Source organism: Choloepus didactylus, chromosome 23 (assembly GCF_015220235.1).
Source record: "Choloepus didactylus isolate mChoDid1 chromosome 23, mChoDid1.pri, whole genome shotgun sequence".
NCBI lineage: Eukaryota > Metazoa > Chordata > Mammalia > Pilosa > Megalonychidae > Choloepus > Choloepus didactylus.
The window spans coordinates 7002680-7029657 of NC_051329.1; the positions used below are offsets into that span (position 1 = coordinate 7002680).

The 26978-nt window shown below is 59.2% G+C and overlaps 1 protein-coding gene across 1 annotated transcript in view; it reads left to right on the plus strand.

Moving 5' to 3' along the window:
- The window catches only part of NCOR2 (nuclear receptor corepressor 2), a 220378-nt gene that overhangs the window by 51175 nt on the left and 142225 nt on the right, over positions 1 to 26978 (plus strand). The window contains 2 exon segments of the mRNA XM_037816581.1: positions 18747 to 18964; positions 25624 to 25748. Of these exon segments, the coding sequence (XP_037672509.1) occupies positions 18860 to 18964; positions 25624 to 25748 (230 nt within the window). The 5' untranslated portion in view covers positions 18747 to 18859.

The following is a 26978-nucleotide window of genomic DNA, read 5'->3' on the forward strand; positions in this document are numbered from 1 at the left end:
TTTCTGTCTCTATGAATTTGCTTTTTTCTGAGAATCTCACGAGAGAGAAATCATACAGAGTTTGTCCTTTTGCATCTGGCTGCCTTCACTCAGCGTGGTATTTTCAGGGTTCATCCGTGCCTTCACGTGTGTCAGAGCTGCCTTTTCTTCTATGACCGAGTAATATACTCCATTGCATGGATAGAAGGTGTTTTGTTTATTCTTCAGCTGATGGGCACTTGGGTTGTTTCCGCTTTTTGGTTATTGTGAGGAATCCTGCGGTGAACGCTGTGGTACAAATACCCGTCCAAGTCCCTTCCCTCACTTCTTTTGGATGTAACACCTCGGAGTGGAGTTGCCAGGGCACTTGGTAATTCCACGGTTAACTTCCTGAGGACCCACCCTGCTGTTTTCCATTGGGGCTGCACCATTTTACAGTCCCCCAACATGCATGAGGATTCTCACCAACACTTGTTAAAAGTTTTTTTTAACAGCATTCTAGTGGGTGTGAGGTGGTATCTCATTGTAGTTTTAATTTGCATTTCCCTAGCGACTACTAATGATGTGCATCTTTTCATATACTTACTGGCCTTTTGAATATCTTCTCTGGAGAAATGTATGTTCACATGCTTGGCCCATTTTTCAATTGGGTTGTTTGTTTTTTGGTTGTTGAGTTGTAGGAGTTCTTTATGATAGATATTAAACCCTTACCGGATAAATGGTTTCCAAATACTTTCTTCTTCTTGAAGATGGCGATCATAGCCCTGCATCAGGACTTTTGCATTTGCAGTGCCTTCTTCATGAACACTTGTTGCTGGGATATTTAGGCCTCTGCTCAGAAGTCACCTCCCCTCATCCCTCCTTAGCCCCTCACCTTGCTTTATCGTCTTTAGGGCACCATCACTGTGCTGCCACACCTAGAGTTGGCTGTGCAGCATCTGGGGCCCTCCCTGATCCCCTCCCTGGGACTTTGTCTATCTCGGTCACTGCTGTACAGTCCCCAGCTGGGCATGTGGTCGGCACTCAGCAATCAGTTGTACCTGACTCAGTTTCCCCCATGGTCTGTGGGCCTAGCCCTGTCTCCTCCCAGGTGATGGGGCCTCTCTGGGCCTCCTGGGGGTGGGGAGCAGCTGCAGCTGCCCTGGGAAGGAGGGCAGAGGACAGAGGGCGCTTTGACCACATGTGCAGGGCAGGGAGACTTGGGCAGTCGGAGCCAGAATTCACACTGGGCTCCTTTCCCTCTACCCAGGTCGAAATGTGTTCTGGGAAGGGGGTCGGGGCACTCCTGGAGAGCTGGGATCCTCTGGAAAGCCCTAAGGGCCCATCAAGCTCACCCAGACGCTGGCTGCTCCTGGAGCAGGGTGGTTGGGGTTTAGGAGCAAAGAAAGTGGGGTGGGGGTGGGGTGGGGTGGGGTGGGGAGGGTGCTCTAGGGTGCAGGGGAGGGGGTGTTACTGAGGTTGGATAGGGTGGGTGGAGGGAGTAGGATAAGCTTTCTGCACAGGGGGCACTAAACCGCCCTCTCCAGGTGGGGAAGCGCCCCCCAAGGGCAAGCAGCTTGCCAGAGACCCAGCTGCGGCAGGCAGCATAATCAGGAAATGGTGTTTTCCGTGCGCATCTTCTGGGCCCAGCATGACACCCAGTGCTTGGAAGGGATTATGCTGTTCCGTCCCCAGAGGCCCATCTGCTAGCCTCTGCCCCAGAGGGAGGTTGCCCGGCTGCAGGGGACCCAGGGTTGGAACCCCTGTGGCCCTATTTCCCAAACTGAGAGTGAGCCCTGTTCTTTCCAGCTCTGAGGCCTGGAAATGCCCAGACTCTTCTAGACAGCTGGGGTCGCCGGGTGCCCCCCACCCCAGCCTAAAGCGGGCCCCCCCAGTTGGGCATTTGCATGGTCATGAGCCCTTTGTCCCTACGTCCAGCCTCCTTTTCCAGCTCATAACCTGATCCCGGCCTGTGACAGCCCAGCCGGCCCGTTCTGCAGCCGGGGGTCCCGGGGCTGGCGGGGAGGGCACTGCGCTTGTTTCAGTCTGGCTTGCGTGGGGCTGAGAGCAATCCTTCCAGGACCCGGTGGCTTTAAGGGGTGGGATTTGCCCCGGGGACAAATAGGCTCTGAGAAGGGGTGCCGGGCCTCGTGTTTGTGGGGCCTCTGCCCTGAGCCCTGTGAGGGGTGCATCCTGCATGGGTGGGGTGCAGTTCCGGCTGCCTGTAAACCCGAGGGAGGCCCTGGGCCCAGCGGCTGCCATGGGGGTCCTCTGCAGATGAAGCCGGGCGTGAACCTTGGGTGTGTGGCTTAGCTCCGTGCCTCCGCTTCCTTACCTGCCAGTGGGGAGTCTGCTGGGGCTCGGCTGCGGGTCAGGAGGGAGTGAGCTCTTGGGATAAAGGCCAGGCTGCTGAGGGGCTCAATGGGGGCCTCCAATGGTGGGCCTAATCCTCACTTTTCTGCAGAAGCAGCCTTATTTGGAAAAAGAATCTTGAGATGAGATCATCCTGGATTAGCTGCTGGACCCTAAATCCAGTGGCGAGGGTCCTCCTAAGGGACACGGAGGAGAGGGCCCTGTGAAGAGTAAAGTGATGTGGCCACAAGCCAGAGATTGTCTGGGGCCACCAGAGCTGGGAGAGCTGGTGACCCTCCATTCCCAGGGGACGGGGCCACCTGGGAGAGATTTGGGGGGTGCTGGTCCACCCTCTGTGCTGGCTGCACTGGCGAGCCCCGACCCTGGAGTCCGGGCCCTCCGGGAAGGAGGCGCATTGCCGGAACCTGCCTCCCCGCCCTGCTCCCTGCCTGCTCTCCTGCCTTGGCGGCCCTGCTAAGGGGGATCTGACCGTGGAGGGAGGGGGCTCTCCGGAGTCCATGCTGGGCCCCCTCCCCAGCCCCTTTCCCCACACACTTGGCTGGTCACTGAGCTCCAGAGTTGCAGCAGTCTCCCAGCAAGACTTGTTTACCAGGTGCCTTTGACTGGTGGGGAAACGGAGGCCCAGAGAGGGCAGGCTACCTGATGAAGGTCACACAGCCTCTTGGTGCAGAGGTGGCCCAAGAGTCCCAGGCCAGTGGCTATGTGCCCTTGGTCACACTGACAGCCATTGCGTGGCAGGCAGTGTAAATGTGGACTCGGTTACCTGACACTTAGGGATGCATGGCTGCCTGGGATGAATCCTGCCCTCTGTGGACTGCACCCCAAAGCCTGGCTCTAAGCAGGCACTGTCTGTGCTCTCAGCCTCAGTGGCCCTGTTTATGATGTATCTTTGAGCTTCTACTCAGAGTCTGCGATTCCGTTCTTGGAATGTTCCTGGATACAAGCATTTATTGAGTGCCTGCTGTGTGCCATGTGCTGGGACACACAGACATGGGGAGATGGGGAACAGGCAAGGAGGATGTCAGAAACCAGTTCTGGCCCCTGATGAGGAAGGCAGTGGAGCGTGGGGCTGAAGGAGGAAGGGTGCTGCCCTCCCCACCCCTGGGGCCTGGAGTGGGAGGTTTGAGTGAGCTCTGGGCAGCCGGGCCGGGGTGTGTGGGGATGGCAACCACCCATCTGCAGTGACTGGCAGCACTCAGGCCTGGACCCATGAGCAGGGATGTTGTGTCGGAGCTGCGAGGCCCCCACTCCAGCGTGCTGGGGGGACAGGGGTCTCCTCCCAGCCCGAGGGGGGAGGCAGGGGTGTGGTGGTGACAGGGTCTGATGACAACGATTAGGAGGCAGATGCTGGGCAGGATAGCCTAGGTTTGCATCCAGACTTAGCTACTTGCCAGCTGTGTGACCTTGGGCCGGTACTCAGCCTCTCTGTGCATCAATCTCTTAACCTTTTAAAAGATAATAATAGAACCCACCTCCAAGGGTTGTAGGATGATTGAGTGAGCTGATCAAGCGCAGTGCCGTGTTGGCGATTGGCTGTGACGAAGCGTGGGCTGCTTACCTCTGGTCTGTTCAAACAGTGGGAATTTAGTGACTGCCCAGGGCCCAGGGTGGGAAGTAGCATTGGTTAATATTCCCATGGCCCTGTTCCTGCCTGTGGACAGCCTTCTTTGCCCCTCGGAGCCTCAGTTTCCCCATCTGTGCAGTGAACAGGTGCCCACGTGGAGGTTGGGAGGAGGAGGGGTGGGTGGGGAAGGAGGGGCCTGTGGGGTGGGGACTCAGAACCCCCACCTGCTCCTGGGTGACGCTCTGGCCACCCCAGCCCGAGAGCAGCCGGCCTGAACCCGCCGTGAAGCTGGCAGAGCCGCCGGCCGCAGACAATGCCCCTTTCTTCTGGCCCTGCTGGGGCCATGGGACCTGTTCACGCCAGCCCCCGTTTATCAGTGCCTTTGGTCCCGAGTCCTGGTAGCAGATGTTCCTTCCGAGAGAGATCCGGATGTTCCTCCAGAAACCCAGGCCGCGGGCTCTGGTTACCGCTGGAGCAGCCGGGTGGGGGTGTGCCTGCCGCAGAGGGGTGACCCCCATCTGAGTCTGGCTGTGGGAGGGAGCTTTATCTCCAACACCTGCTGCCTGCCTCGTCCCCCGTTAGAACCAGTGACAGCTCGGACTGGGACGGAGATGCCTGTTCCCTCTCTGGGGTGAAGGTCCGTCCCAGAGCTTGTGCCTGGCCCTTTCCTCCTGGGTTGAATCGTTCCTCCTGGTTTGCAGAGAGATTTGTAGGGCTTAGGATTTAGGCTTTAGAGGGGTTGTTGTATTAGTTCTCTTGGTTGCAATTGGGAGAATTCCAGCTCCTTTTGTGTTGAGCACAAAAGTAACTGAAAAGCTCAGAGGAAGCTTCAGGCACGGCTGGATCCAGGGGCTCAGGTGATGAGGCAATTGCCGTGTCTGGTCCCTGGCAACCTTAGACTAACATCGCAGCTCAGTGGTCCCCAGTGGAAGGAATGCTTTCTGTTTCCAGAATTCCAGCAAAAGTGGTGAGAGTGTTTTATTGGTTCAGCCTGAGAGTTAAGGCCCTCCCTCAACCGATGGTTGCCTCACCCAGTGCCTCAGTGACTGAGGCTGATTGGCCAGACCTGGGGACCAGGGTCAGCTTGCCCCAGACCCCAGGACTGAGCTGGCTAGTGGGGTGGCCCCCCATGAGAAAGCGGGGTGTCGCTTTCAAGGCGTTGTTGGTGGGCGGGCACAGACAGCAGCAGCTGTTTGCCATGTGTTGGGGTTGGAGCGAGGTGGGGAGATGGGGTCCCCACCATTTATGTCCAGTGTGTGCCCCGCTGGGCTGGAGGGGCCATGGGGGCTGACAACTCACTGGCAAGTGTGGGCCTTTCTTCCGGGGGCTCCAGTGAAAGCCCCACTCCCCATCAGCCTCTGGGTGCCACCTCTGAGAATGCTCCAGCCTCTCACCTTGCCGTCACCCCCTCCTGCCACCTCCCCCAGCCCTGGCTGGGCCGTCTCTGTGGCTCCCAGTTGATAAGTCATAAGCCACGGGCCACACCCTGGCACCCTGAGAGCCGTATTTGGATGTCAGACTGATCTACGGGGTTTGTATTCCGTGTTTTTGTTTTTTTAAGTGTTTTTGTTTTTTTAAGAAAATTGTTGATCGGGGGATGTCTCAAGATTGGGTTTTCCGGCTGTGCCTGAAAGAATTGGCAGCTCTGGGCCCCCGGGCCCCGTTCGGGGCTGCCATGCTGGGCTGGGGCTGAGCCGTGCTGCCCCCCTCCTACCGGGTCTGAGCCCTCGTGCACACCCCAGACCCCGCTGTGGCCCGTTCCTCCCCACAGTCCCTGCCTGGCCCTGGGGTGATCTGGGGAGGGGGTCCCTTTTCCCCTCCCCACTTCCGGCCTGGGAGCCTCTCCCCTTGCTCCCTCCCCAGCGTGGCCCTCCCAGCGCACCTGGGAGCTCCAGGTAACTGTGCTCCTGTGCACTTGAGCATCTGTGTGTGCTCTGGAGCTCCCGGCTGCGGGGGCCCTGGGATCTCTGTGATTCTTGACCCCTCCTCCAGGTGGGGGGTGGTGGTCCTTGAATGATCCCTGTGAGCCCACATTGGAGAGGTGGGTGCAGCGGATCCAAAGTGGATTCTTCTCCTGCCTGGGCATGGGTGTCTGGGTGGCTCCTAGGGGGCCGCCGGCCGGTCTCCTGGGCCTGGGGAAGCGCGTTGGAGGGACCCTGTGTGGGGGGGTGGGCTCCGGCCCTGGAGGCGGCTGGGGGCTGCCGCAGGTGCGACTCTTCTTAGTAGCAGAAACACTTGTCCTTGTTCACAGGTGGCGGTGCCCCCCAGAGCTGTGCGGTGAAGTGGTTGGCTCGGCCGTGGACCCCCGCCCCGCTCAGTGGTCTGCGGGCCCTGTGTGTGCAGGGGCGGGGGGCGGGGTGCGTTTCCGGCAGCTGCACAGCTGGGAATGTGCTTGCCAGATGTTGATGGTGCAGGGAAGTCTGTGGGAATCTTGGGCTGATTCTCCACTCTGGCAGGTTGCCTCCTTCATGAGGGGGGACTGGAGGGAGGTGCAGACCCCAGGCTGAGAGGGGCTTCACGCCTGTCCTGGGATGTCCCTAGAGGCGTGACGTTCCCAGAGCCCCTCAGAAGGGGCTGGAAGTTTTGGGTCAGCTGTCTCCCTGTGCCCAGTCCCTTTCAAACCCTCTTGCCTGGGTTGGAGGCAGCTGCCCAGTAGGGATTCCATTTACCGGGCATTTCTGGGTGACGGGAACTGTGATGCAGCCTTGGCCTTGGCCGTGAGGGTTGCTGAGGGCTAGACACCCTTGGGAACCATAGTCTCTTTTAACGGGGCAGCCCAGGCATTGGAACCAGCACGGAGCAGGACAAGCCCACTGGGGGCCCTTTGCTGGCAGTCAGGGAGGCGTCCCTGGAGGAGGTGTGATTTGTGGTCCATTGATGCGTCTGTGGTTGGTTATTCCTACCCAGGTAGTGAAAGATCCAGGAACCTGAGCTCCTTGTCTGTTAGCAGCCCAGGATCCTTCTTGAACAAGGCAATCCTGGCTGCCCCCCGGGGTGCTCACCTCGTGCCTGGCAGGACGCTGTGGGCCTTGAAGAGCTTGTGGCTCAGCGCTGCTGCCTCCCCCCAGAGGCGGCTCCTTCCTGCCGCCCACAGCGCCAGGGGCAGAGGGTTAAGCAGCCTGCCTGGGTCACGCAGCTGGCGCCTGCGTCCCCCTCTCCTGCCGCCCCAGAAGTCAGCCTCTTCCCTGGGTTTTTTCCTCCCCCTCCTTGCCTCTGCAGAGAAAATTGCTGTTTGGAAGGCCAGATGGAGGAGCTAGGTCTAATGGAAATCACGTCCCTCCTGGGGCGCCCAGAGCTTAATGAGGAAGAGCCAGGGAAAATCAGGCGTAATGTTTGTGAAATACCCAGGAGGGAGGGCCGCGTCGCTCGTCAAGGGTCCTCGTGCGGAACCCTGCGAGCCTGGTGTGCAGGTGGGATTTGTCACGGCTCGGCTTTCTCTCTCTGGCTTCCTTTGAAAATTAAAAGAAAAAAAATGGGAGCCGAGAAGGAAGCAATTTGGAGCAGACCCGGCCGTGGCAGGGGAGGCAGGGCCGGCGGCCGAGCTGGCTGCAGCCCAGCGAGCTCACGTGCACCGATGAGCCTGGAATCAGAAACGGGCCTCCTCGCCGCTCCCATCAGTGCCGCTTCCCTCCTGCTTGCTTGGGGCGGGGGGCAGTGTGACCTTGGGCAGGGGAGTCGAATTCCCTGCTCGGAGCCTCAGTTTCCTGATCTGTCAAGTGGGGGTAGTCACCGTGGTGGAGAACCTTCTGTGAAGGAAATCGTTGGTGCTTGTGGCCGAGGTAGAACCTGCTGATGCCGAGGGGTGTACCTGGAGCCTGGAGGGGCTTGATGCAGGATCTAGGGGGGCCGGGGGGTTGGTGGAGGTTTTCCCAGTGGCTGAGGCTCCTTTTAGGGTAGGTGAGGGTGGGGCGGGTGCTGGGGGCCTGTTTGCCCTGGAAGGTTGGTGCAGAATGTGGTATTTGGGGGTCTCCTACCCTCCCCTCCCACAGACCACGTGGAGAGGTTCTGTCCTGGGCCTGTGTCATCGTCGTGGTACCTGCTGCACTTTCCCTCATTTGCTCCTGGGTGTTTGTTCCCTGAGGGGCCTGAGGGAGCCTGCCCGCCTCTCCAGATGCCTGGACCACAAGGGCTTGGGAAACGTGGACTTGGAAAACTTGGGGCTCAGGAATGGTGGGGTTGGTGCTCATGCTTAGGAATTGTGGCCTCAGAAAATGTGGCCTTGGGAGTTATGGACTCAGGAAACATGGCCTGGGGTGTCATGGTCTTGGGAAATGTCTTGGGAAATGTGGTCTTGGGAGACGTGGTCTTGGAAATCGAAGGTGCAAGTGGAGCACTGTGGGGTCCAGCTGTGGAGGGCTTGAGCCTCTAGCTTGGGGTCTGAGCTTGGCCATGCGACATTGGCCTACTGCGTGACCTTGCTCATGCCTCCTGCCCCCTTTGGCCCTCGGTTTCCCCGTCTACCAGAGGAGGGTGTTGGGTGAGATGCCACTTGGCCAGGGTTTCAGGGCTGGGAAGGGCAGCCTCCTTCCTCCACGTGGGACCCGGCAGGGATCAGGTCACCCCCTCTGGGAAGCCTCCTCTGATTTCTCTGTCTTCAGGGGTCTCCCCAGTCCTGATGTGAAACGTCCCAAGGTAGGGCCTCGCTCTGCCGTCACGTCCCCAAGCCTCCTTCTTCCCACCTGCAGAGTGGGGACAGTGACGGCAATGACTGCCTAGTGTCACTTATCGTGTCCACTGTCTCTCTGGGTGGCCACAGCCATAGTTCTCAGGGTGTCTCCTCCATTCGATGAGCCCGAGATCTTTCTCCAGCCTTTCTGCCAACCCACAGCGGGTGACTCCGTAAGGTCACGTGGTTACAAAAGCAGTGGGGTTGGGATTTGAACATGGGCCAGCCTCATTTTCTGTGTGGTGGAGGCCCTTGGGGATGGCAGCATGTGGGCTGGAGGTAGCTTGGTTCAGCGAGCAAGTCTCTGTAGAATTTGGACAGCCTCTGCGAAGCACCTGAGGGACACCTCCTCTGCATCCAGTGTACACCTGATCCCAGGTGGGGCTCATTTGCCGGCCAGGAGCTCGGTCTGCTGGGGCCATGAGCCGGAAGAGGGTGGTTATGGAACTTGGGGTTCGGACCATGGGAGTGGCAGGGAGAGAGCATCATGGGAAGTCAGTTGGGTGAGTCGGGGTGGGGGGAGGTTTGCAGGTGATGGAGGCAGGAGCTGGAGGGCTGAGTGGGGCAGGACGAGGTGAAGAGAACCTGCCACCGCTGTCACATCAGCCGGGCGTCCGGCAGCCAAGCAAGGGACAAGGATGAAGGTTGCTGGCCAGGCGGAAATGTGTCCAGCCGGCGTGGGCAGCCCCGTCCACCGCCCGCTGCTTGTGGCTCTGTGGGGACAGGGCCCCAGTTTAGAGAGAAGCCAGAAACTGGGGCTTTCCTGTGAAATCCCTCCTGCCAAGTTGGTCTCTGGGGCCTGGCTGAGCTGAACGGGGGAGGGAAGCAGCTCCCGGGGAGAACCTCCCCGCTGGAAGCAGCATCCTGGGCTCAGAGGAAACTCGGATTTTCTGGCCGTCACCTGGCCGGTGTGGTGTGGCGTGGCCCGACGGATTCAATGCTGCTGGCAAGGAGCGGGGCGTGTGGGAAGGCCCTGGAATATTCGTGGAACGAAGGCACTTTGTCATGGTGGTTGACTTAAAATGCGAGGCCCAAACCCTGGAAAGTGGCGCAGTGAAAAAGACCCTCCCTCCCTCCCTCCCTCCCTCTCTCCCTCCTCCATGCACCTGTGCACCAGTCCTCCACCTCCCCATTCATCCCTCCTTCCTCCCGTCTGCCTGTCCAGCCGTGCATCCTTCCATCCACCTATGGATTTTCCCTTCATTTATCCATTCTCCAGTCCTACATCATCTATCCGTCCATCCTCCATTTCTCCTACATCCGTTCATTTTTCATCCCCGTCCCTCCTTTGTCTGTCCATGTTCTACCCCTTCTGTGTGCATGATCCTCCATCCCTCCTTCATCCACCTGTCCTCTTTCTACTCTCCCCTCATCACTGCTTCACCTCCCCTTGCTCCCTCCGTCCATTCCCTGCTGAATCCCTGGGGGACTTCACCTGGGGGACCCGGCCTGCCAGCAGCCGTCAGCTCAGCGTGGGCAGGCTTTTCTACGACGGGCTTACCGCTGTAGCTCCCGTGCTTGTTGCAGCGCCTGTGGAGCAGAGACGCTCAGATAATTTTCTGGTCGATGGGGATAGGATGGAGACCTGGGGCTTGGGTTGGATTCGTCTTGACTAGTCCCAGCTCGGGGGTGGGCAGGTCTCTCCTCTGCGGGCAGCACCCCCAGGGTTGAGCTCTGTGTGTGGTGACCCTCAGCTGCCCTGGGCCTCTGGACAGGCTGTGGCTGGGTGACGGGCCCCTCCTTCAGGAGCTGAATGGCCTTTCTGTGGACAAGGGGTGGAGGCCAGTGTTCTCCCGCCAGTTTGCCTGGCGCGTGGGCAGAGGCAGCTGCTCAGGATCCCGGTGGTTGGTGGTTCCACGAGTATTAAGGTTACACTCGGGCCCTTTTGCCCACACCCAGTGCACAGAGGCCCTGCTGGTTGCTCCTTCATAAGAGGCACAGCTAGACTTTCCTTTTAATACAAAGTCGCCAGAGGTGGGCTCGAAATAGGAGACTGTGCACATCACTCCTGCTCAGAGCCCTCCAGTGATGTCCTTCCTTTCTCACTGGAGTAAAAGCCAGACCTCACAGCCCCGTGCCTTGGCGTCCTCTCCAGCACCCCTGCCCTCGCTCGCCCCACCCAGCCGCCCTCATACACACCAGGCACCACCCACCACGGGGCCCTGATACATGCTGTTCCCTCTGCCTGAGACACCTTCCCCCAGTCATCTGCATCTCTCATCTGCCCATCCACCCGTTCCCCTTTCCTCCCTCCGTCATCACCCATCACCCACCCATCATTCCATCCCTCCATCCATCCACCCATCATCCACCCATCATTCCATCTATCCATCCACCCATTCCCCCTTCCTCCCTCCATCAACAAACATCACCCACCCATCACCTACCCATCACCCACCCATCATTCCATCCCTCCATCCACCCGTTCCCCCTTCCTCCCTCCACCATCCACTCATCACCCACCCATCATTCCATCCATCCATCCACCCATTCCCCCTTCCTCCCTCCATCATCACCCATTACCCACCCATCATCCACCCATCACCCACCCATCACCTACCCATCACCCACCCATCATTCCATCCCTCCATCCACCCATTACCCACCCATCATCCCATCCATCCATCCACCCATTCCCCCTTCCTCCCTCCACCATCACACATCACCCACCCATCATCCACCCATCATCCCATCCATCCATCCACCCGTTCCTCCTTCCTCTCTCCACCATCACCCATCACCCACCCCTCATCCACCCATCATCCCATCCATCCATCCACCCATTCCCCCTTCCTCCCTCCACCATCACACATCACCCACCCATCATCCACCCATCATCCCATCCATCCATCCACCCGTTCCTCCTTCCTCTCTCCACCATCCACCCATCACCCACCCCTCATCCACCCATCATCCCATCCATCCATCCACCCATTCCCCCTTCCTCTCTCCATCATCACCCATCATCCATCCATCATCACCCATCACCCACCCATCATTCCATCCATCCATCCACCCATTCCCCCTTCCTCTCTCCATCATCACCCATCACCCACCCCTCATCCACCTATCACCCACCCATCATTCCATCCATCCATCCACCCATTCCTCCTTCCTCTCTCCATCATCACCCATCATCCATCCATCATCCACCCATCACCCACCCATCATTCCATCCATCCATCCACCCGTTTCTCCTTCCTCCCTCCACCATCCACCCATCACCCACCCATCATCCACCCATCATCCCATCCATCCATCCACCCGTTCCTCCTTCCTCCCTCCACCATCCACCCATCACCCGCCCCTTATCCACCCATCATCCATCCATCCATCCACCCATTCCCCCTTCCTCTCTCCATCATCACCCATCATCCATCCATCATCACCCATCACCCACCCATCATTCCATCCATCCATCCACCCATTCCTCCTTCCTCTCTCCATCATCACCCATCACCCACCCATCATCCACCCATTACCCATCCATCATTCCATCCATCCATCCACCCATTCCCCCTTCCTCCCTCTATCATCACCCATCACCCACCCCTCATCCACCCATTACCCATCCATCATTTCATCTATCCATCCACCCATTCCTCCTTCCTCCCTCCATCGTCACCCATCACCGACTCATCATCCATCCATCATCCACCCATTTTCTATCCATCCATCCACCCATTCCCCCTTCCTCTCTCCATCATCACACATCACCCACCCATCATCCACCCATCATCCACCCATCATTCCATCACCCACCCATCATTCCATCCATCCATCCACCCAGCCCTCCTTCCTCCTTCCACCATCCACCCATCAGCTACCCATCCGTCCATTCACTCATCCATCCATCCATCCATCTTTTACACTTTTGTTTAAATGACACCTTCTAGGAGGCCTTCCTTGACCTCTCACCTTAACATCGCACCCCCCTCTTCACCCCTCCTGCCTCCCTTCTTGGGGTTTTATTTCTCTCCATAGCACTTACACCTTCTCACATCCTGTAATTACTTTTGTCTCCCCCACTAGAACGTCGGCTCCATGAGGGCAGGGATTTGGGGTCTGTTATTCACTGCTGTGTCCCCGATGCCCGTCACACAGTAGGTGCTTGTAAATCGAGGCCGGCAGAGTGGCGAGCCGCTGCGGCAGGGAGCGGGCTTCTCTCTCCGCCCTGTTTGTGTCTGTCTTGGAAGCGCCTCCAGGCAGGCGGGTGAGGCTCATGTCGCGTCCCATGGGACTTTTTGTGTCTCACTTGAGAGCTGGACCCCTGAACATCTGCCTGTCCTGGGAGGCGGCCCCCCAGTCCTTGGCTGGTTCTGTTTTTACAGCATGTCGGAAACTAGAAACACAAGGAGGGAACAGGTTAATTCTAGCTGGCGTTTCTGCAGCATTTTCGCCCCACATCCCAGAACTGCTTCTGTCCTCAGTTCTCCCTGGGCGGCCTTCGCGTCACCCTTGTTGGCCAGGCTGGTTGGTGTGTTTTTGTTCAGTAGATGTTTACTGAATGCCTACTGTGCGCCAAGCACCGTGCCTGTCTGTGAGGATTCAGCAGTGAACCAAAACAGATACTGAGCACTTACTGGATGCCAGGCCCCACGGCCCTCGCACGGGGTTCAGCAGTGAACATAGCAAGTATTTATCAAGCACCTACTGTGCACCAGAGAGCATTCTAGGTGCTGGGGAGATGGTGGTGAACAAGACCGCCGGGGCCTCCGAGCATCCCAGGAGGTTCCTCTGAGCGCGTGTGAGTGTGCGTGCGTGTGTGTGTGTGTGTGTGTGTGCTGTGGAGGCTGTGTGTGGGCTCTCGGCAAGTCAATTTTTAATTCGGAAGCTCCCCCGCCTGCCACTAGTTCCAGTAGCAGCAGTGCCCATTAGTTCCAAGAAAATCGCAGGCCCATGTGGTGTGGGCAGCTCTTCTTTCATGTGCCTGTAGCCTGGCACAGGTCCGAGGGCTCCGGGGCGCTTTTCAGCAGTTCCCAGCCCCCTGACAAGTGCCTCCCCCACTTCCCCTTCTCTGAGACCAGGCCAGCCCACCCTGATCCCACCTTCCCCTCATGCCCTGAACAGCTATGGAATGTTCCTCCATGCGTCCGGGGCCAGCCTGCCTGCAGTGGGAGAGGTATTTGGGGACAGGAAGCCTTGTAGAAGCTTCCAGGCCCCCAGAAGATATCTGCTGCCAGTGGGGTAGGGGGTGGGCGCAGTTGTGGCAGTCTCTAGTGACGTCATTGCATTGTTGGCACACACCTCTGCTGGACAGATTCATTCATTCATTCATTCATGCACGCGTGCATCGAGGTTGGCCATGGGGATGTGGAGGGAGCGGGGCCCGTTGCACTGTAGTGGGCTCTCTCTCGTGTTTGGATGAGCCCTCCCCGATGCAGCGGGATCAGAAGTGTGGGGTTTGCGGAATTGTCACCTGCAGAGTCAGACCCACAGTCCCTGTGGCTCTCCCCAGGGCGGGTGTGGAAAAGGGCAGCTCTTGGGGCACCCCCACCGCGGGCTGGGGGTAGGGAGGGTGTGGCGTTGTGGAGTGGGGGGCCTTCCTTCGGTTGACTTGGTGGGGCCTGTGCTGTGGTTGGTGTCTTGGATGGAAAAGGTGTAGCTTAGCCTCTGGTGTCCCCGACTGGGCCCTGGGGCTCAGAAGCGGCCCTCAGCTCTGCAGCGTCTCGGAGGCGCCTTCCCCAGCGAGGCCTGACCTTGCCGCGGTTGCCACCCCCACCCCGAGCCCCCGACATTTACCAGGCACTGAGCGAAGCCCTTCCCAGGCTTACTCAAAGCCGATCCCGGAGTAGGAACTCTCATCTCTTCTGTCTGCAGTGAGGAAACTGAGGCTCAGAGCTGCGAGGCCTTTACCCGAGCAGGGAAATGGGGGAGCCAGGCTCCTGCTGGGAGGCCCCGAGTCCCCATCCCTGTGGCCCCCGCCGTCCCCCTGCTGGCTGTTTGCAGTCCATCTCCCCCACCCCCACTTCCACACCATCTGCCCACGCTCCACCCTGATCCCCCCAGCATCCTCTCTCGCTTGGAAGTTTGCAGTAGCCCCCATGTCTCCCTGTTCCGCAGGGCGTGCTGGGAGAGCCCTCTGACCCTTACCCGCCTCTTCGGCCTTCCCTGCTCTGTGGTCCTTAGAATGATGTCCGTCCTTCCACAGCCCGTGGGACCACGTGGGGTCCCATCCCCGCCCCCTCTCCACGTGTGGCCCTGCCTTTCCCCCGCCGTCTACTGCGCCCCACGCAGTGCCTCCCGTCCCCTCTGGGAGCCACCCCTCTGGGCCCAGTGCCCTTTGCCTCTGCCTGGGGCCCTCTAACCCTGCCCCCCGGTGCTCTCCTGCCCACTGGGGGGAGTTTCCCCGCTGTCCTCTCCCTGTCCCCAGGCAGTTAAACTTGAACCTCCGGGGCCTCCTGCTCTTCTCTCTGGGCCGCTGCCACCGCCCCTCCCACCCCGGGCCTGGATGTGTGTGTCCCACTCCTGGCCGGCGCGTCCCCCGTGTGCCCTCACCCCTGTCGTTGGCACTCAGCTCCACGCCTCGCTGGTGGAAAGTCCAAGTGTAATTTTTTTCGAGTTGGCCACAAACGGGCTGAGGTTGGAGGGGAGGAAATTAGATTTATGAAGCTCATGGTGAGTGAGGGAGGCCAGAGGTGTCCAGGCCCCGTGCCCCTGGGGCCAGGCCCTGTGGTGGTGGGCGGCAGGGCCCCAGTGCTTGGCAGTGGGCACCCCGGGAGCAGGCGGCCAGCCAGGCCCCAGACCTGGGCACGAGGAGGCACAGGGCTGCAGCCGGGGCTTCTCCAGGGGTGGTTTGGAAGGGCACAAACCTTCCCCGGCTCCCAGAGGCTGTCGCACAGGGCCTGCCCTCCCCGGCTGGTGTTTCATCAGGCAGACGCAGTCAGGAAAGCCCTGATGAATTTATACTCCTTCTCAGAATTAAATGGCAGTTTGGAAATTGCCCTTGGTGCTCCTGGAAGAGGGGCACACAGCTGGAGCTCCCCTCCCTGCTCATCTCCTTGGAGGGAAGGAGGAATTGCTTAGAACCAGTAGAGAGGATGGAGTAGAATTTGCTCAGCTGCATCAGATGACCAGGGCTCTGGGATGAGCTAGAGCCAGGGGAATTCTGGGAACGCAGTGCAGCACCTGCAGCCACAGCTGCCCTCTCCCACGGCCAGTTTCTGGTCTCTGGGATGCAGGACAGATGCCATGTTGCCCTCAGTGGGGCTGGGCAGGGCGACTCTTCTTTCTTACCTAATGATGTTGTTTGCAGCTGGGATGTTGGTCCTTTGTCGGTGGTACTGGTAACAATAGTAACACTAGTTGCTCCTCTCTGCCGAGCATGTGCTATGTCCTGGCGCGTGCCCAGTGCTTTCCTGGGGTGTGGGGTGCACTCGTGGGATGCTTTTAGAGGTTATGGTTTTTCCATATGGTGCACAGTGATGCATTTGTTTTTCTGGTTCTTTTCTATTCCCTGTGGTCCTGGCTCTCTGTATGTATATACTGGTGATGAGTTTCTCTTTTAAATAAATTGATGTCTAAGAAAAGTGACTTGCTTTGAGGAAAATCTTAAGTAAATGACAGGACCTTTACTTCTGGGGGTAGGCGTGTGTGGCGACGATAGTGAGGTGGTCTGGAAGGTTGGTGTTTGGGAAGCACCGTGTGTGTTCGTGTCATCTTCACATTGACCCTACAGTGTCGAGACTGTTATTGCCCCCATTTTGCAGATGGGGAAACTGAGGTTTAGAGAAGGACAGTGATTTGCCCAAGGCCACATGGCTTAAAGAAGGTGAAGCTGGGACTTGCTCCTATGCTCAAAAAAATGACACGGTCCATCCTACCTTGGTGCCTGGGAAAAAGCCACATGGGCAACTTCCTGGGGTGAGTGTAGGTGCCTCAGTCTTGGCTTTGGACTCTCTCAGCTTCTCAGTGTTTGAAGGGTCAGCAGCACTCACCTCCTCTGTGACTCCTTCCTTCCCCGTGTGAGTTGGAGCTCTTGGTGGCACATGGCAGAAACCCAGCTGGGGAAGGCAAAGGAAAAACTCAGAAGGAACCATCAGCTCTCTGAAATGAGACGAGCGGGCTGCGATCTGCCTTCAGCACCCTTCCGCTCTGCCTTCCTGTCAGTTGGCTTCGTTCTGAGTCAGGCTCCTGCCGCGGGGTGGCCCTGAGAGCGCCCGGCCTTTGTCCTCCCAGCTTGCATTCCCAGCAGACAGAGCCCTTTGCCTGGTTCTTCCAGCAGAACGCTCAGGACGATTCATCCGCTCAGAGTGGGTCACGTGCCCGCTCCTAAACCAATCAGTGGTCTGGGGGGATGCTGCAGGGATCTGATTGGCCAGGCCCGGGTCACGTGACCGTCCCTGGAGCCTGGGGTGGGTGGAGGTGGCTCCCGAAAGGAAAATGAAGTTGAAGCAGCAGAAGAAAGGGTGGGATGGCGGGGACGCAGTCAGGACCCAGGCTGGCGGGGAGGGCTCTCATTCCCCCTCTGGGCACCCCGACCCCGATCTTCTAGCATTCTCCACATCCGCCCAGCGGCCAGGTCACCGGTGGAGAGGGCGGGGTGAGGAGGGTCGTCGTGACGAAGTTGCAGCGAGCTGGGGTGGGGTGTCCTAGTCTGTGTCTGTGCTGCCACGTGAGCCCGGGGGCGTCCTCTCTACCCCCTCGGACCCCTGAACCACGGGAGACAACCCCGCCCTCCATGGACGGCAGCCTCCAGGTGGCGCGTCTCGGGGTGTCCTCAGCTCTGGGCGACGTGCCGCCATTCCTGAGAGGCTGGTGGGGGGCGGGCGTGGACGCGGGCAGGCGCCGAGGCAGCTCCGGACTCGGAATCCGGGCATGGGTGGGAGCCAGGAGCAGCCCAGGCAGCTGACAGAGGTGGGGGGAAGGATTCTGGGGAGGTGCGGGTTCCGGAAGCTTCTGGCAGAGGCGGTATTGGGACCAGGGGAAACCCTGGTTTCCCATACTGGGACTTGAGTCCTTCTTGCTGGGTCGGTTGTCCCATCTGAAAAACTGACCTTTGCCAGTTTCTTGAGACTCTTGTCAGCATGGTTGTGGCCACCCTGTGGGAGACCCCGTTTCCTACCTCCAGGAGCCACCTGGGCCCTCCCGCTCGTCCGTGCGGTTAGCATGTGTCCCCCAGTGTGGCCCTTTGCTTCTGTTTGTTTCCCAGCTGCTAAAACAAATGCCACACCATGGGTTGACTTACCAACAGGGGTGTACCAGCTCACGGTCTCAGAGGCGGAAGGCTGGCTTCCTCCTGCCGTCAGCATGCTCCGGTGCAGGCCGTCCCCGGGGCTCCTTGGCTTTTCCGTCACCCGGCAGTGCCCGTGGCGGCATCTTCTTCTTTCTCTTCTGGGTTCTGTTGACATCCAGCTTCTGGCTGCTCTGTGTGGCTTTCTCTGTCTCTGCCTGACTCCCACTCCGCTCATCAGGGGCTCCAGTCATCCACATTAAAGCCCACCCTGGCTCCGTGGGGCCGCACCTTACCTGAAGGAACAGCTTGACGTGATCCCATTTATAACCCACCCAGCATGCAGACCAGAACCAAGACCGTGGCCACTTTGGGGTGCACGATTCAATCTGTCACAGCTTCTCAGGGTCCCCCTCCCAGCTCGTGTCTGTGCCAAACTCCCATCCGTTTGCTCCCATGTTGTAGCGACTCCCTCCTGCAGGGGGTAACAGGGAGGCCCAGGCAGGTCTGGCCTTGCCCAGGGTCACTATGACCCATGTCCCCACCCAAGCTGACCCTGCCTGCCACTTGCCAAAGACACGTGTGTGCCCCTCCCTGCTGGCAGTGCCTCTGTGGACAGGCCCATGGCTGCATGCCTGAGCTGCCAGGTGCTTGCAGAGAACTTTGCCCCAGCAACTTGGAAACTCCCTGAGGCCATGGGGTGAGGTCTTGGGTGGGCCGAGTGGGGTTTGGGAGACATCCAGGCCGTGAGGAGGGCAGTGTCCACGGAGGTTGGGGTTCCTGTGCCTGCTGGGGGAGGGCCAGGCAGTGAGGAGGGGGAATGCTCTTGCTTCAGGTGGCTTCTGGGGCAGCCACTGGGCCAGGGGGATCCGAGGGGCCTCGGATGCCACCCTGCGCCTCCTTCTGCCCGACAGTGGGCAGGGAGCATGCTGGCGGGTCTGGGTGGGTGCCGGAATGCCCCATCCGCTCACCCTCTGGGCTGATCCTGTTTCTGTTCTCCACTCGTCTCATAGGAACCTTGTGACGGGACGGTCCACCAGCGGACGATGACAGCTGGCTTTTAATCCTTGGTGGCGATCAAGAGGGTGCCTGCCGGGGTCCACAAGCCCCCTGGACGCCTGCTGCCATGTCGGGGTCCACACAGCCCGTGACGCAGACGTGGCGGACTGCCGAGCCCCGCTACCCGCCCCATGGCCTTTCGTACCCAGTGCAGATCGCTCGGCCCCACACGGTAAGGGAGGGACAGGAGCGTGCCCGGGGTCCACCCTCGCTCCTCTCCTTCTGTTCCCTCGAGTCCCTGTCCCCTTCCTGCTCAGAGCCACGGGGAGGTGGGACGCCTGACGGGCCTCTCATAGGCCCTGGGCGCCTGGTAGAATCCTAGAGGCCCTAATTTAAAGTCGGGAAGAAGGAGGCCTGGAGCCAGGCTGATCTGGCATCTCTTTGGTGCTTAGAGATGGTTCGATGGCTCTGTTACCTTGTCTTGAATGCCGGTGGGATTCACCCACCAAAAATAAAACACCTGCTGTATACACGTTCCTTGCAGCTCAGCCTGATCCGGGCGATCGAGAGGGTGCCTGCTGGGGCCCACGAGCCCCTTCCTTTAGAATTTGGGTGGCTTCCTCCACAGTGTTACGGTACCTTCCCTCCCACCCCCGCCCCGGCCCCCATGGCCCCTGGGTTGGTCCCCATGGTGTGGCTCGTGGCTTGGAGGCAGCGAGGGCCATCCCAGCCCTGTGTCTGAATTCCTGATTTGAGGGTGCTGGGGCGATGGTTCTGCTCCCCGAGGAGCTGGCCCTCTTCTCAGGCAGATGGCCCTCCCAGGTGGGAGCAGATGGGGTCTTGGGGTGCTGCTTACACACGTGTCCCCGGATCGGCCCTCTTCAGCCATGCTCCCCTCACCTCTTTGCATGGACCTGGTTTTGGGGGGTAGCCCCATGGCCTGTCTTTACCCCTCGCTCTTGCGGGTGCTGGGATGCCAGGCCTGCATGCCTTTGGTTTTGCTCTGTTGCATTCTCTTAGCATCCCCTGAACACCATGGCCCTGGGTGTTGCTTGCCAGGGGACTCTCAGGGCCTGGTGGCGGTGGGGGCGGGAAGACAGACGAGGCCCAGAGCGGGGTGGGGCTCGCCCTCTCCGCCGGGCAGGCGCTGGCTCTGCGGGCCTCTGTGATGTGCGGTGCCCCCACGGGAGGCGGAGAGGAAGCGGCGTGGGCGGGCATTTCCATGAGGGAGTGGGACGGTTTTGCATATGAACCCGCTGGCCCAGCCTGGGAGTCTCGGGGACAAGGGGCCCCCAGGGTGCTTTTTAGAGCCAGCTGAGGCGAATGGGCACTTCATGGCAACGCTGTTCGGAGAGGGTTGCCCTGCCGTTCTCACAGCGACCCAATGAAGCAGCAGCTGGCGTTTGTTTCCCCATTTTGCAGGTGAGGACACTGAGGCTGGGAGAGATGCCGCAACACTCCCGGGTTAAAGAGCTGGGAAAAGGCTCCTTGGCAGCCTGGCCGCCTCAGGGTTCTGAGCCCCGCGTGGGGGAGCCCCCACTGAGCGCCGGCCATGTGCCCAGGGCTGGGGGATATGCTTCTGGGGGCGAGTGATATTTATTGTCATCGTCATCAACAACAATGGCAAACAGGAGCTTTCGTTGAGTTCCAACGATAGGTAAAGCCTTGTGGTTCAGAGCACTATGTGTGTAAGATTTTACTTGATCTTCCTAATCACCCCCTAGAGGGGACTGTGATTCTCGCCGTTTTATGGATGGGGGCACCTTTTGCAGGTGAGGAAACAGGTTACGTCGCTCAGCCTCTCCGAGCCTCAGTTTTGCCATCCATGAAATGGGGAAGCAAGAGGCCCCACCTCCTGGGTCTCCGTGGGATTAACAGTGATGGTCTGTGGGGATCTCCTAGGACAGCGCCTGGGAGCAGTCACCCCACTTTGTCTGTTCGCCCTGATTGTTACTGTCACTGCAGCTGTCTGGAGGGGACGCCTCAACTGGGGCTGCTGCTGGCTGCCCCTCGCTCCACCCTGTCCCAGCTGGGTTCCCCCCCCTCCCCTCCCTCCCCCCTGCCCTCAGGCCAGCCTCAGGGGCCCTTGGAGCTCCTCCAGCCCCTCCTACCTCCCCTCTTGCCCTTTCCCCGAGCTGGGCCCCCTCCCGGTCCTTTGGGGTCACCTTGGTCTTCCCCTCGCTGTGCTGTCGGTGACGCAGGATGTGGCTGGCTGGGACTGAGTGGTCACCACGCCTCCAATGGGACAGAGCGTTACAGTGCGTGGGCCCAGGGTGGCCCAGGCGGGGGTGTGGGCAGCGCTCAGCCCCTGCCTGTCCCCTAAAAGGCAGCAACAAGAAATTCTGGGCGCCCTGGGGTGTCACTTTTCTGGGTGTGTGTCCTGGGCTGGGTTTGAGGTAATGTGGAGACCCCACTGGTGGCCTGTGGCCCCTCAAGCCCTCCCTGTAGCCTGTCTGATGATCGAGGCAAAAAGCTCCCTTTTCTGAGCTCCTGGAGTCTTTGGCAGATGGAGGGCAGAGAATGGGGAAATCAAGGCACAGGAAGGTAGATGCCCCACCCGGGGCACAGCTCCTCAGGCGATCGGCAGTGGGCATGGCGTCCTGCTTCCTTGGGCAGTAGCCGAGGTGGGGCCCCCACAGAGGCCATGGGAGGGGGCCGGGCCTGGGTTCGGGGCTCTCCCGGGTTGGCAGCCCCCGCGCCAGAGGCCTCTCGCAGGGGTTTTCTTGACAGCGAGTTCCCCTGGAACCCGAGAGAGCCGCCACATGGGGCCTGAATCCCTGCTCACCCCTAACTTGCGAGCACCTTGGGCTGCTCACATCACCCCTTGGCACAGCGTCGGCTTCCCCCTGCGGTAGGGGTGCCATGGCGCTGCCTCTGGGCCTCAGTGGGGGCTCCTGTGAGTGCAGGTGGTCCCCCTTTACTGGTGGCAGGAGGCCGGGAGCTGGGCCCTGGCTCCTCTGGGCTGAGGAACCCATGAGGGGCTTGGTGGAGGGTGCACCAGCTCAGCCCCTGCTCTGCACCCCCCAAAGCTGGATCCAGCCTTCGGAGTCCAGGACCCGAAGCCCTGGCCCCTTGTCCTCGGGGCCTTACCTGCCAACCGCTGGCAGGACCCAGCCAAAGAAGTGCCTGCTGGGGTTCCCTTCCCGGGAAATGGCTTTTCCTTGGCCGCCACTTGCCTGGGGGAGTTTTAGGGGTGTAACTTCAACGGCAGCATTAATTTCTAGCTTCAGAGGCACCACACTGGAGCCACACCCCCAGATGCCACGGGTAGTAGGTGCACGGGATGGTCACCTGGAGACGCTTTTCCTCCCCGCTCCCCACCAGGGTATGTCCCCCCAGGTTGTGTTGGTTGCTGTCGTGGGCTGGACAGGTTGAGAGAGGGAGCCAGTTCAGCCTCTGTCTTGCCCCTCAGAGCCACCCTTTCTTCCTGTATGGAAGAGCTGATCACTTGTCATCTGCGTGCCTCAGTTTCCCCATCTTCCTGCGGGGCTCCTCGCATGCCTGCCTCATGGGGTTGTTCTAGGGATCAGGTCTGTGACGGTGTGGGAGCCTGTGGCAGCCAGCAGTGGTGGGCAGTTGGGGAATGCCATCGTCACAGGTCACCACGGTTTGTCATGGTTGTTGCCATGTGATGGTTTCCTGGGCTCTGTCCGGGGTGAGGCCGGGACGCTTTCAGCCTGGGTGTCTTCAGGCTCACATGACTGCTATGAGCCCCCCTCACCTTTCTAGGGGCCACTTCCTCTCTTGGGTCCCCCCATGTTGCCTTCCTGTAGCGCTCCCGTGCACCCTTGGTGAGGGGTTCCCTGGCCTCGTTCCTGGAAATCAGTGTGGACAGACCCAGGCATTGCTACCGAGTTGCTCGCAAGAGGAAGGATTTTGCGATGAACGTGTCACTCTTGGCTGCTAAACTGGGAAACTAAGGCAGGAAGGTGCATGCAGTCGCCTCCTCAAGTCCCCTCCCCGCCGCCGTGGGCCCCCTGTGCTGCCTGCATCTCTTCCTGTCCCCGTTGGCAGTTGTTGGCTTCATCTTGCCAAGGACCTCTCCCGAGGGATTGGATTCTCTGCCTCTTTGCCTCTTTGCTCATTTTGCTTTTGTACAGAAGAGAGCAGGGCGGGGGGAGAGAATTTTCTTCCTGGCAGGCTGCAAGGTGTGCTGATTTCTTCTCATATCTCTGTCTGTGTGTGCACAGGAGATCTGTGTCTGGCAGCCTCCCTGGCGTGAGCCCAGAGGCTTCCACTCCCTGCCATCTTCTTCTCTTCCACCCTCCTGTTGGCGAGCGCCTGTGCCCCAGGCCCTGTGCAGCACCCCATGGGGCATGGGAAGACTCAGCCCTCCTGTGCCTTCTGGAAGCGGCCCCCAACCCTGGGGGAAGTCCACCAGAGAGTTAAGGAGGGTTAGCGGTCGGTGACGAGGGGACCTCCTTCCAACTGGGCCAGGCCCATTTCAGAGGCGAAGAAACTGAGGCACAGAGGCTTTGAGTGATAGGCACAAGCTGGGGCCTCCAGTCTTGAGGCCTTGCGACTTCTTGTTTGTGGGTCAGGCTGCCCGGGGTGGGGGGTGGGGGGACTTCCTCCACATTTCCAACCCCTGGAGCTGATGGGTCCCTGCTGATCGCAGATGCTCACCTTCTCTAGTTCTAGGCTCCCAGCGTCTGGCGTGCTTGCTTGGTAGGGTCTGGAAATGATACATTCTTAATATGTCTACCCAGTGCCATCTTTGATTCTTTGTAAAAAAATCTGCTTGGGAAAAAAAGAGAAAAGGCTGTACAACAAAAGAAACGCTGGAAGTTTTTAGAAAACTGGGAAAATTAAGAAAAAGTGTCAGGAAGAAAATAAATTACCTTCAGTCCCTTTCTCTCTAGTCCCTTACCCGTGTCAGACATCAATAATCGATTACCACATGCAGTGTCACCGAGAGTTCCAGGCAGACAGAATTAATCAGTTGGGGGTGGTCTATGGGTGAAGCCTGTCTCGTTTCTTTGTTTGAAAGGCTTGTTGTGTGTTTGTTTTTAATGTTTTAATATTTCTAAAATTAGAGCGTAGTTGACAATTAAGATGTATCTAACTTGTTAGTGTTTAGTTTGTCTCTGGGTGACAATGGATGACATTTTATTAAGGAAGGAGGGATTTTCCTGAGGTTTGTCTTCTGACTTTGATCTTTGCTTATGGATGTGTCAACGTGTAAAAGAAAAACCCATATGTGTATGCGCTAGGTTGGGCACTTAAAAGAAAAGCGTATTGCAGTGACACATATAACATAAAATTTGCCATCTTAATCATTTTTAAGTGTATGTTTTCGTGGGATTAATTACACGTACAATGTTGTGCTGCCATGACCACCATCTGTTACAACTTCTCCCTCACCCCACATAGAAACTGTCCCCATTAAGCCTTCGTTCCCCATTCCCCCTCCCCCACCTTGGGAACCTCTGATCTACTTTCCGTCTCCCAGACTTTGCATATTTGAGATAATTTCCTGCAGATGGGCTCCTACAGTATCTGACCTTTAGTGTTCGGTTTCTTCCACTCGACTTTTACTGTCTCCAGAACTGAATCAGAACTTTATTCCTTTTCACGGCGGAGTAATATTCTGTTGCATGGCTGTATGGCATTTGGTTTATCCGTTCCCCTGTCGATGGCCGGGTTGCTTTGTTTTGAAACCTGGACTGTCGGCATATTGCCACCTTACCCATCCGTGTCTCACGTGTGACACTGTGCCTGTCCTCTCACGTGTCAGCCGTATTTACTTACCCACTTCCCTCTTGAGAGACATTGAGGTGGGGCTTCTTCCCTGTTTTCCTCTGTTACACATTTCTGTTTCTACAAATAGTAGCTGCATCTTTGTTGTGCTGAATTCTCAACTGGATCCCTGCTGGCTCGGGGGTCCCTGTCTCCGCTTCTCTCCTTCCTGCATCAGCTGCCTGCAACAGGGCTGGGGGCATTGGCCATGGTGGGAGGCACGTCCCCTCTCCGTCACCTGGACCCCTTCTCTCCTGCCTCCTGAGTGATGGCAGAAGCGTTCAGTGGTCTTCACAGACCTCTTGCAGCCTTGGGGCCTCGGACGGGCAGCGTAAGCTCTCCCGGGCTCAGTTATGGTTTCTGCAAAGTGGGCGCAATTATGTAGTGCCATGGTCTAGGTGGGCTGTGCATCTGAAGGGCTTGGAGCGGTGCCCACCCAGAGCGTCCATTTAATGACATTATTCCGTTTCTCCTCCTTGGTGCCAGGCCCCAGGAATGCCCTCTGGCCAGACTGGGCCTCGGTGGGTCTGGCGCAGACACGGGTGTGGTCGTCTGGCGTAGGGAGAGAGCACTGGGCAGGGAGTGCTCTTGGCTCTGCCTCGGGGACTTCTCTTTTCTTGACTGTAAAATGGGCCAGCTGCACCCCCCCTCCTGGTGTGGAGAAAGGGAGGCCCTCCCCACCAAGCTTCCCTACCCAATGGGCCCCACTAAGGCAGGATGAGAGGTCCCAGTTGTTGTCGAGCCCCAGCCACCTGCCAGGCACTGTGCTAAGGTCTGGGCTCAACTGGGAGCCCAGAAGATGTCCAATGACATCCACGTAAGAACCCTAACATTTGCTCACCATGTGCTCCTACTGCCCATTGCAAATGGAGGGCTCTCCTTTGGGGTCTTGTTAATCCCACAGCCCGTGAAGTGGGGATTATCATGCCCATTTTACAGCCTGGGAAACTGAGGCTCAGCAAGCTTCCATAGCTTGTCTGAGTTCACGTGGCCAGGCCACGGGGTCTGGGTTGGTGAGGGCGGTGGGGCCGGGTGCACCTGGCCCTGTGGTCCCATTCAGGCCGCCGAGTGGCTGGGGCGGGGGCTGGGGTGGGGGCCTCTGTCCGTGCTGCCCCCGTGGCGCTCACTCGCTCCTCTGCCCTCTCTCTGCAGGACGTCGGGCTGCTCGAGTACCAGCACCATGCCCGGGACTACGCCCCCCACCTGTCGCCGGGCTCCATCCTCCAGCCCCGGAGGAGGCCCTCCCTGCTGTCCGAGTTTCAGCCCGGGAACGAGAGGTGAGGACAGGCCCCTGCGCCTCCTTGCTCAGCCGCTGAGCCGTCGCCCGGAGGGGTGCGTGGAGGCCGCAAGAGCAGTAGGGAAGGGTGTTGGCCGTGTGGTCGTCCTCATCCTGGTGCAGCCCCTGCCTCAGGGCCAGGACGGCACGGGCGGGGCCTGTGTGTAGCCCTCGGACCACCAGCCATGGCCCCCTGGTATAAGGGAGACCACCAAGATGGGGGACAGAGCCGGGCAGGGGTGGGGGTGTCCATTGGGGTGCTCCAGAGAAACAGAAGCAAGAGGATCTGTCTATGACGAGCTGCATTTTGAGGAATCGGCTCATGTGCTGAGGTCTGGACTCTGTGGCGCAGGCCCAGGGGTCACTGGCAGGGGGTGCTGCTGCCGACCTGAGGCAGAATTTCTTCCCTGGGAAGCCTCGGGTTTTGCTCTTAGCTGACAGGCTGAGGGCCCCGCTGGGGAGTCACGTCCTTTCTGTGAAGTCAGCTGATGGTACGTGGTGACCTCACCCACGAGGCACCTTCCGGATGCCCCTGGCCTCGTGTCGGATGGAATAACCAGGTGCCGTGGCCTCGCCGAGTTGACGCAAGACTGGCCATTGCAGAGGGGACGTGCACACACGTGGGAGCATGTGGGCTGGCCCTGCTTCCCTCCGTCCTCCTGCCCTCTCCTCCAGGTCCTTTTCCTGTCCCACATTGTGCACCTGTAGGAGAAGGCGTGGAACACGTCCCTCGGGCACCTCCTCACGTGGGGTCAGCCTGGCTTTGCCTAACCTCCAGTCGGGAAAGGAGTGGGGAGGGGCGCAGGTGGAGACCCAGCGAGGGGAGGGCCCCGGGGTGCTCGAGATGACAGCGTAAGAGCTGAGGCGCTGAGCCCTTGACCAGGCAGTGGGTGCACGGCGGCCGCAGGACAGACAGGCCTGCCCATGCAGACAGACAGCCAAGACAACTCCAGGTGTGGCAGGTGCTGTTAAAGGGACCGTGGTGGTGATGTGATGACTTCCAGGCAGGCGGGGAGAGGGCCTCGGAGTGGCTGGTGGGCCGGGACAGGCCTCCCGGAGGAGGGATGTTTGGCCGCTTAGGAGCCCAGCAGAGGGAACAGACATGCAAAGGCCCAGGGGCGGGAGTGGGCCTGGAGTGTTGCAGGAAGGCGGGGAGGCCGGGGCTGGAGTGTATGTGCTAGGGGCGGGGGTGGGAGGGGAGGAGCAGGTGGGCAGGGGTCGGCGGGCAGTG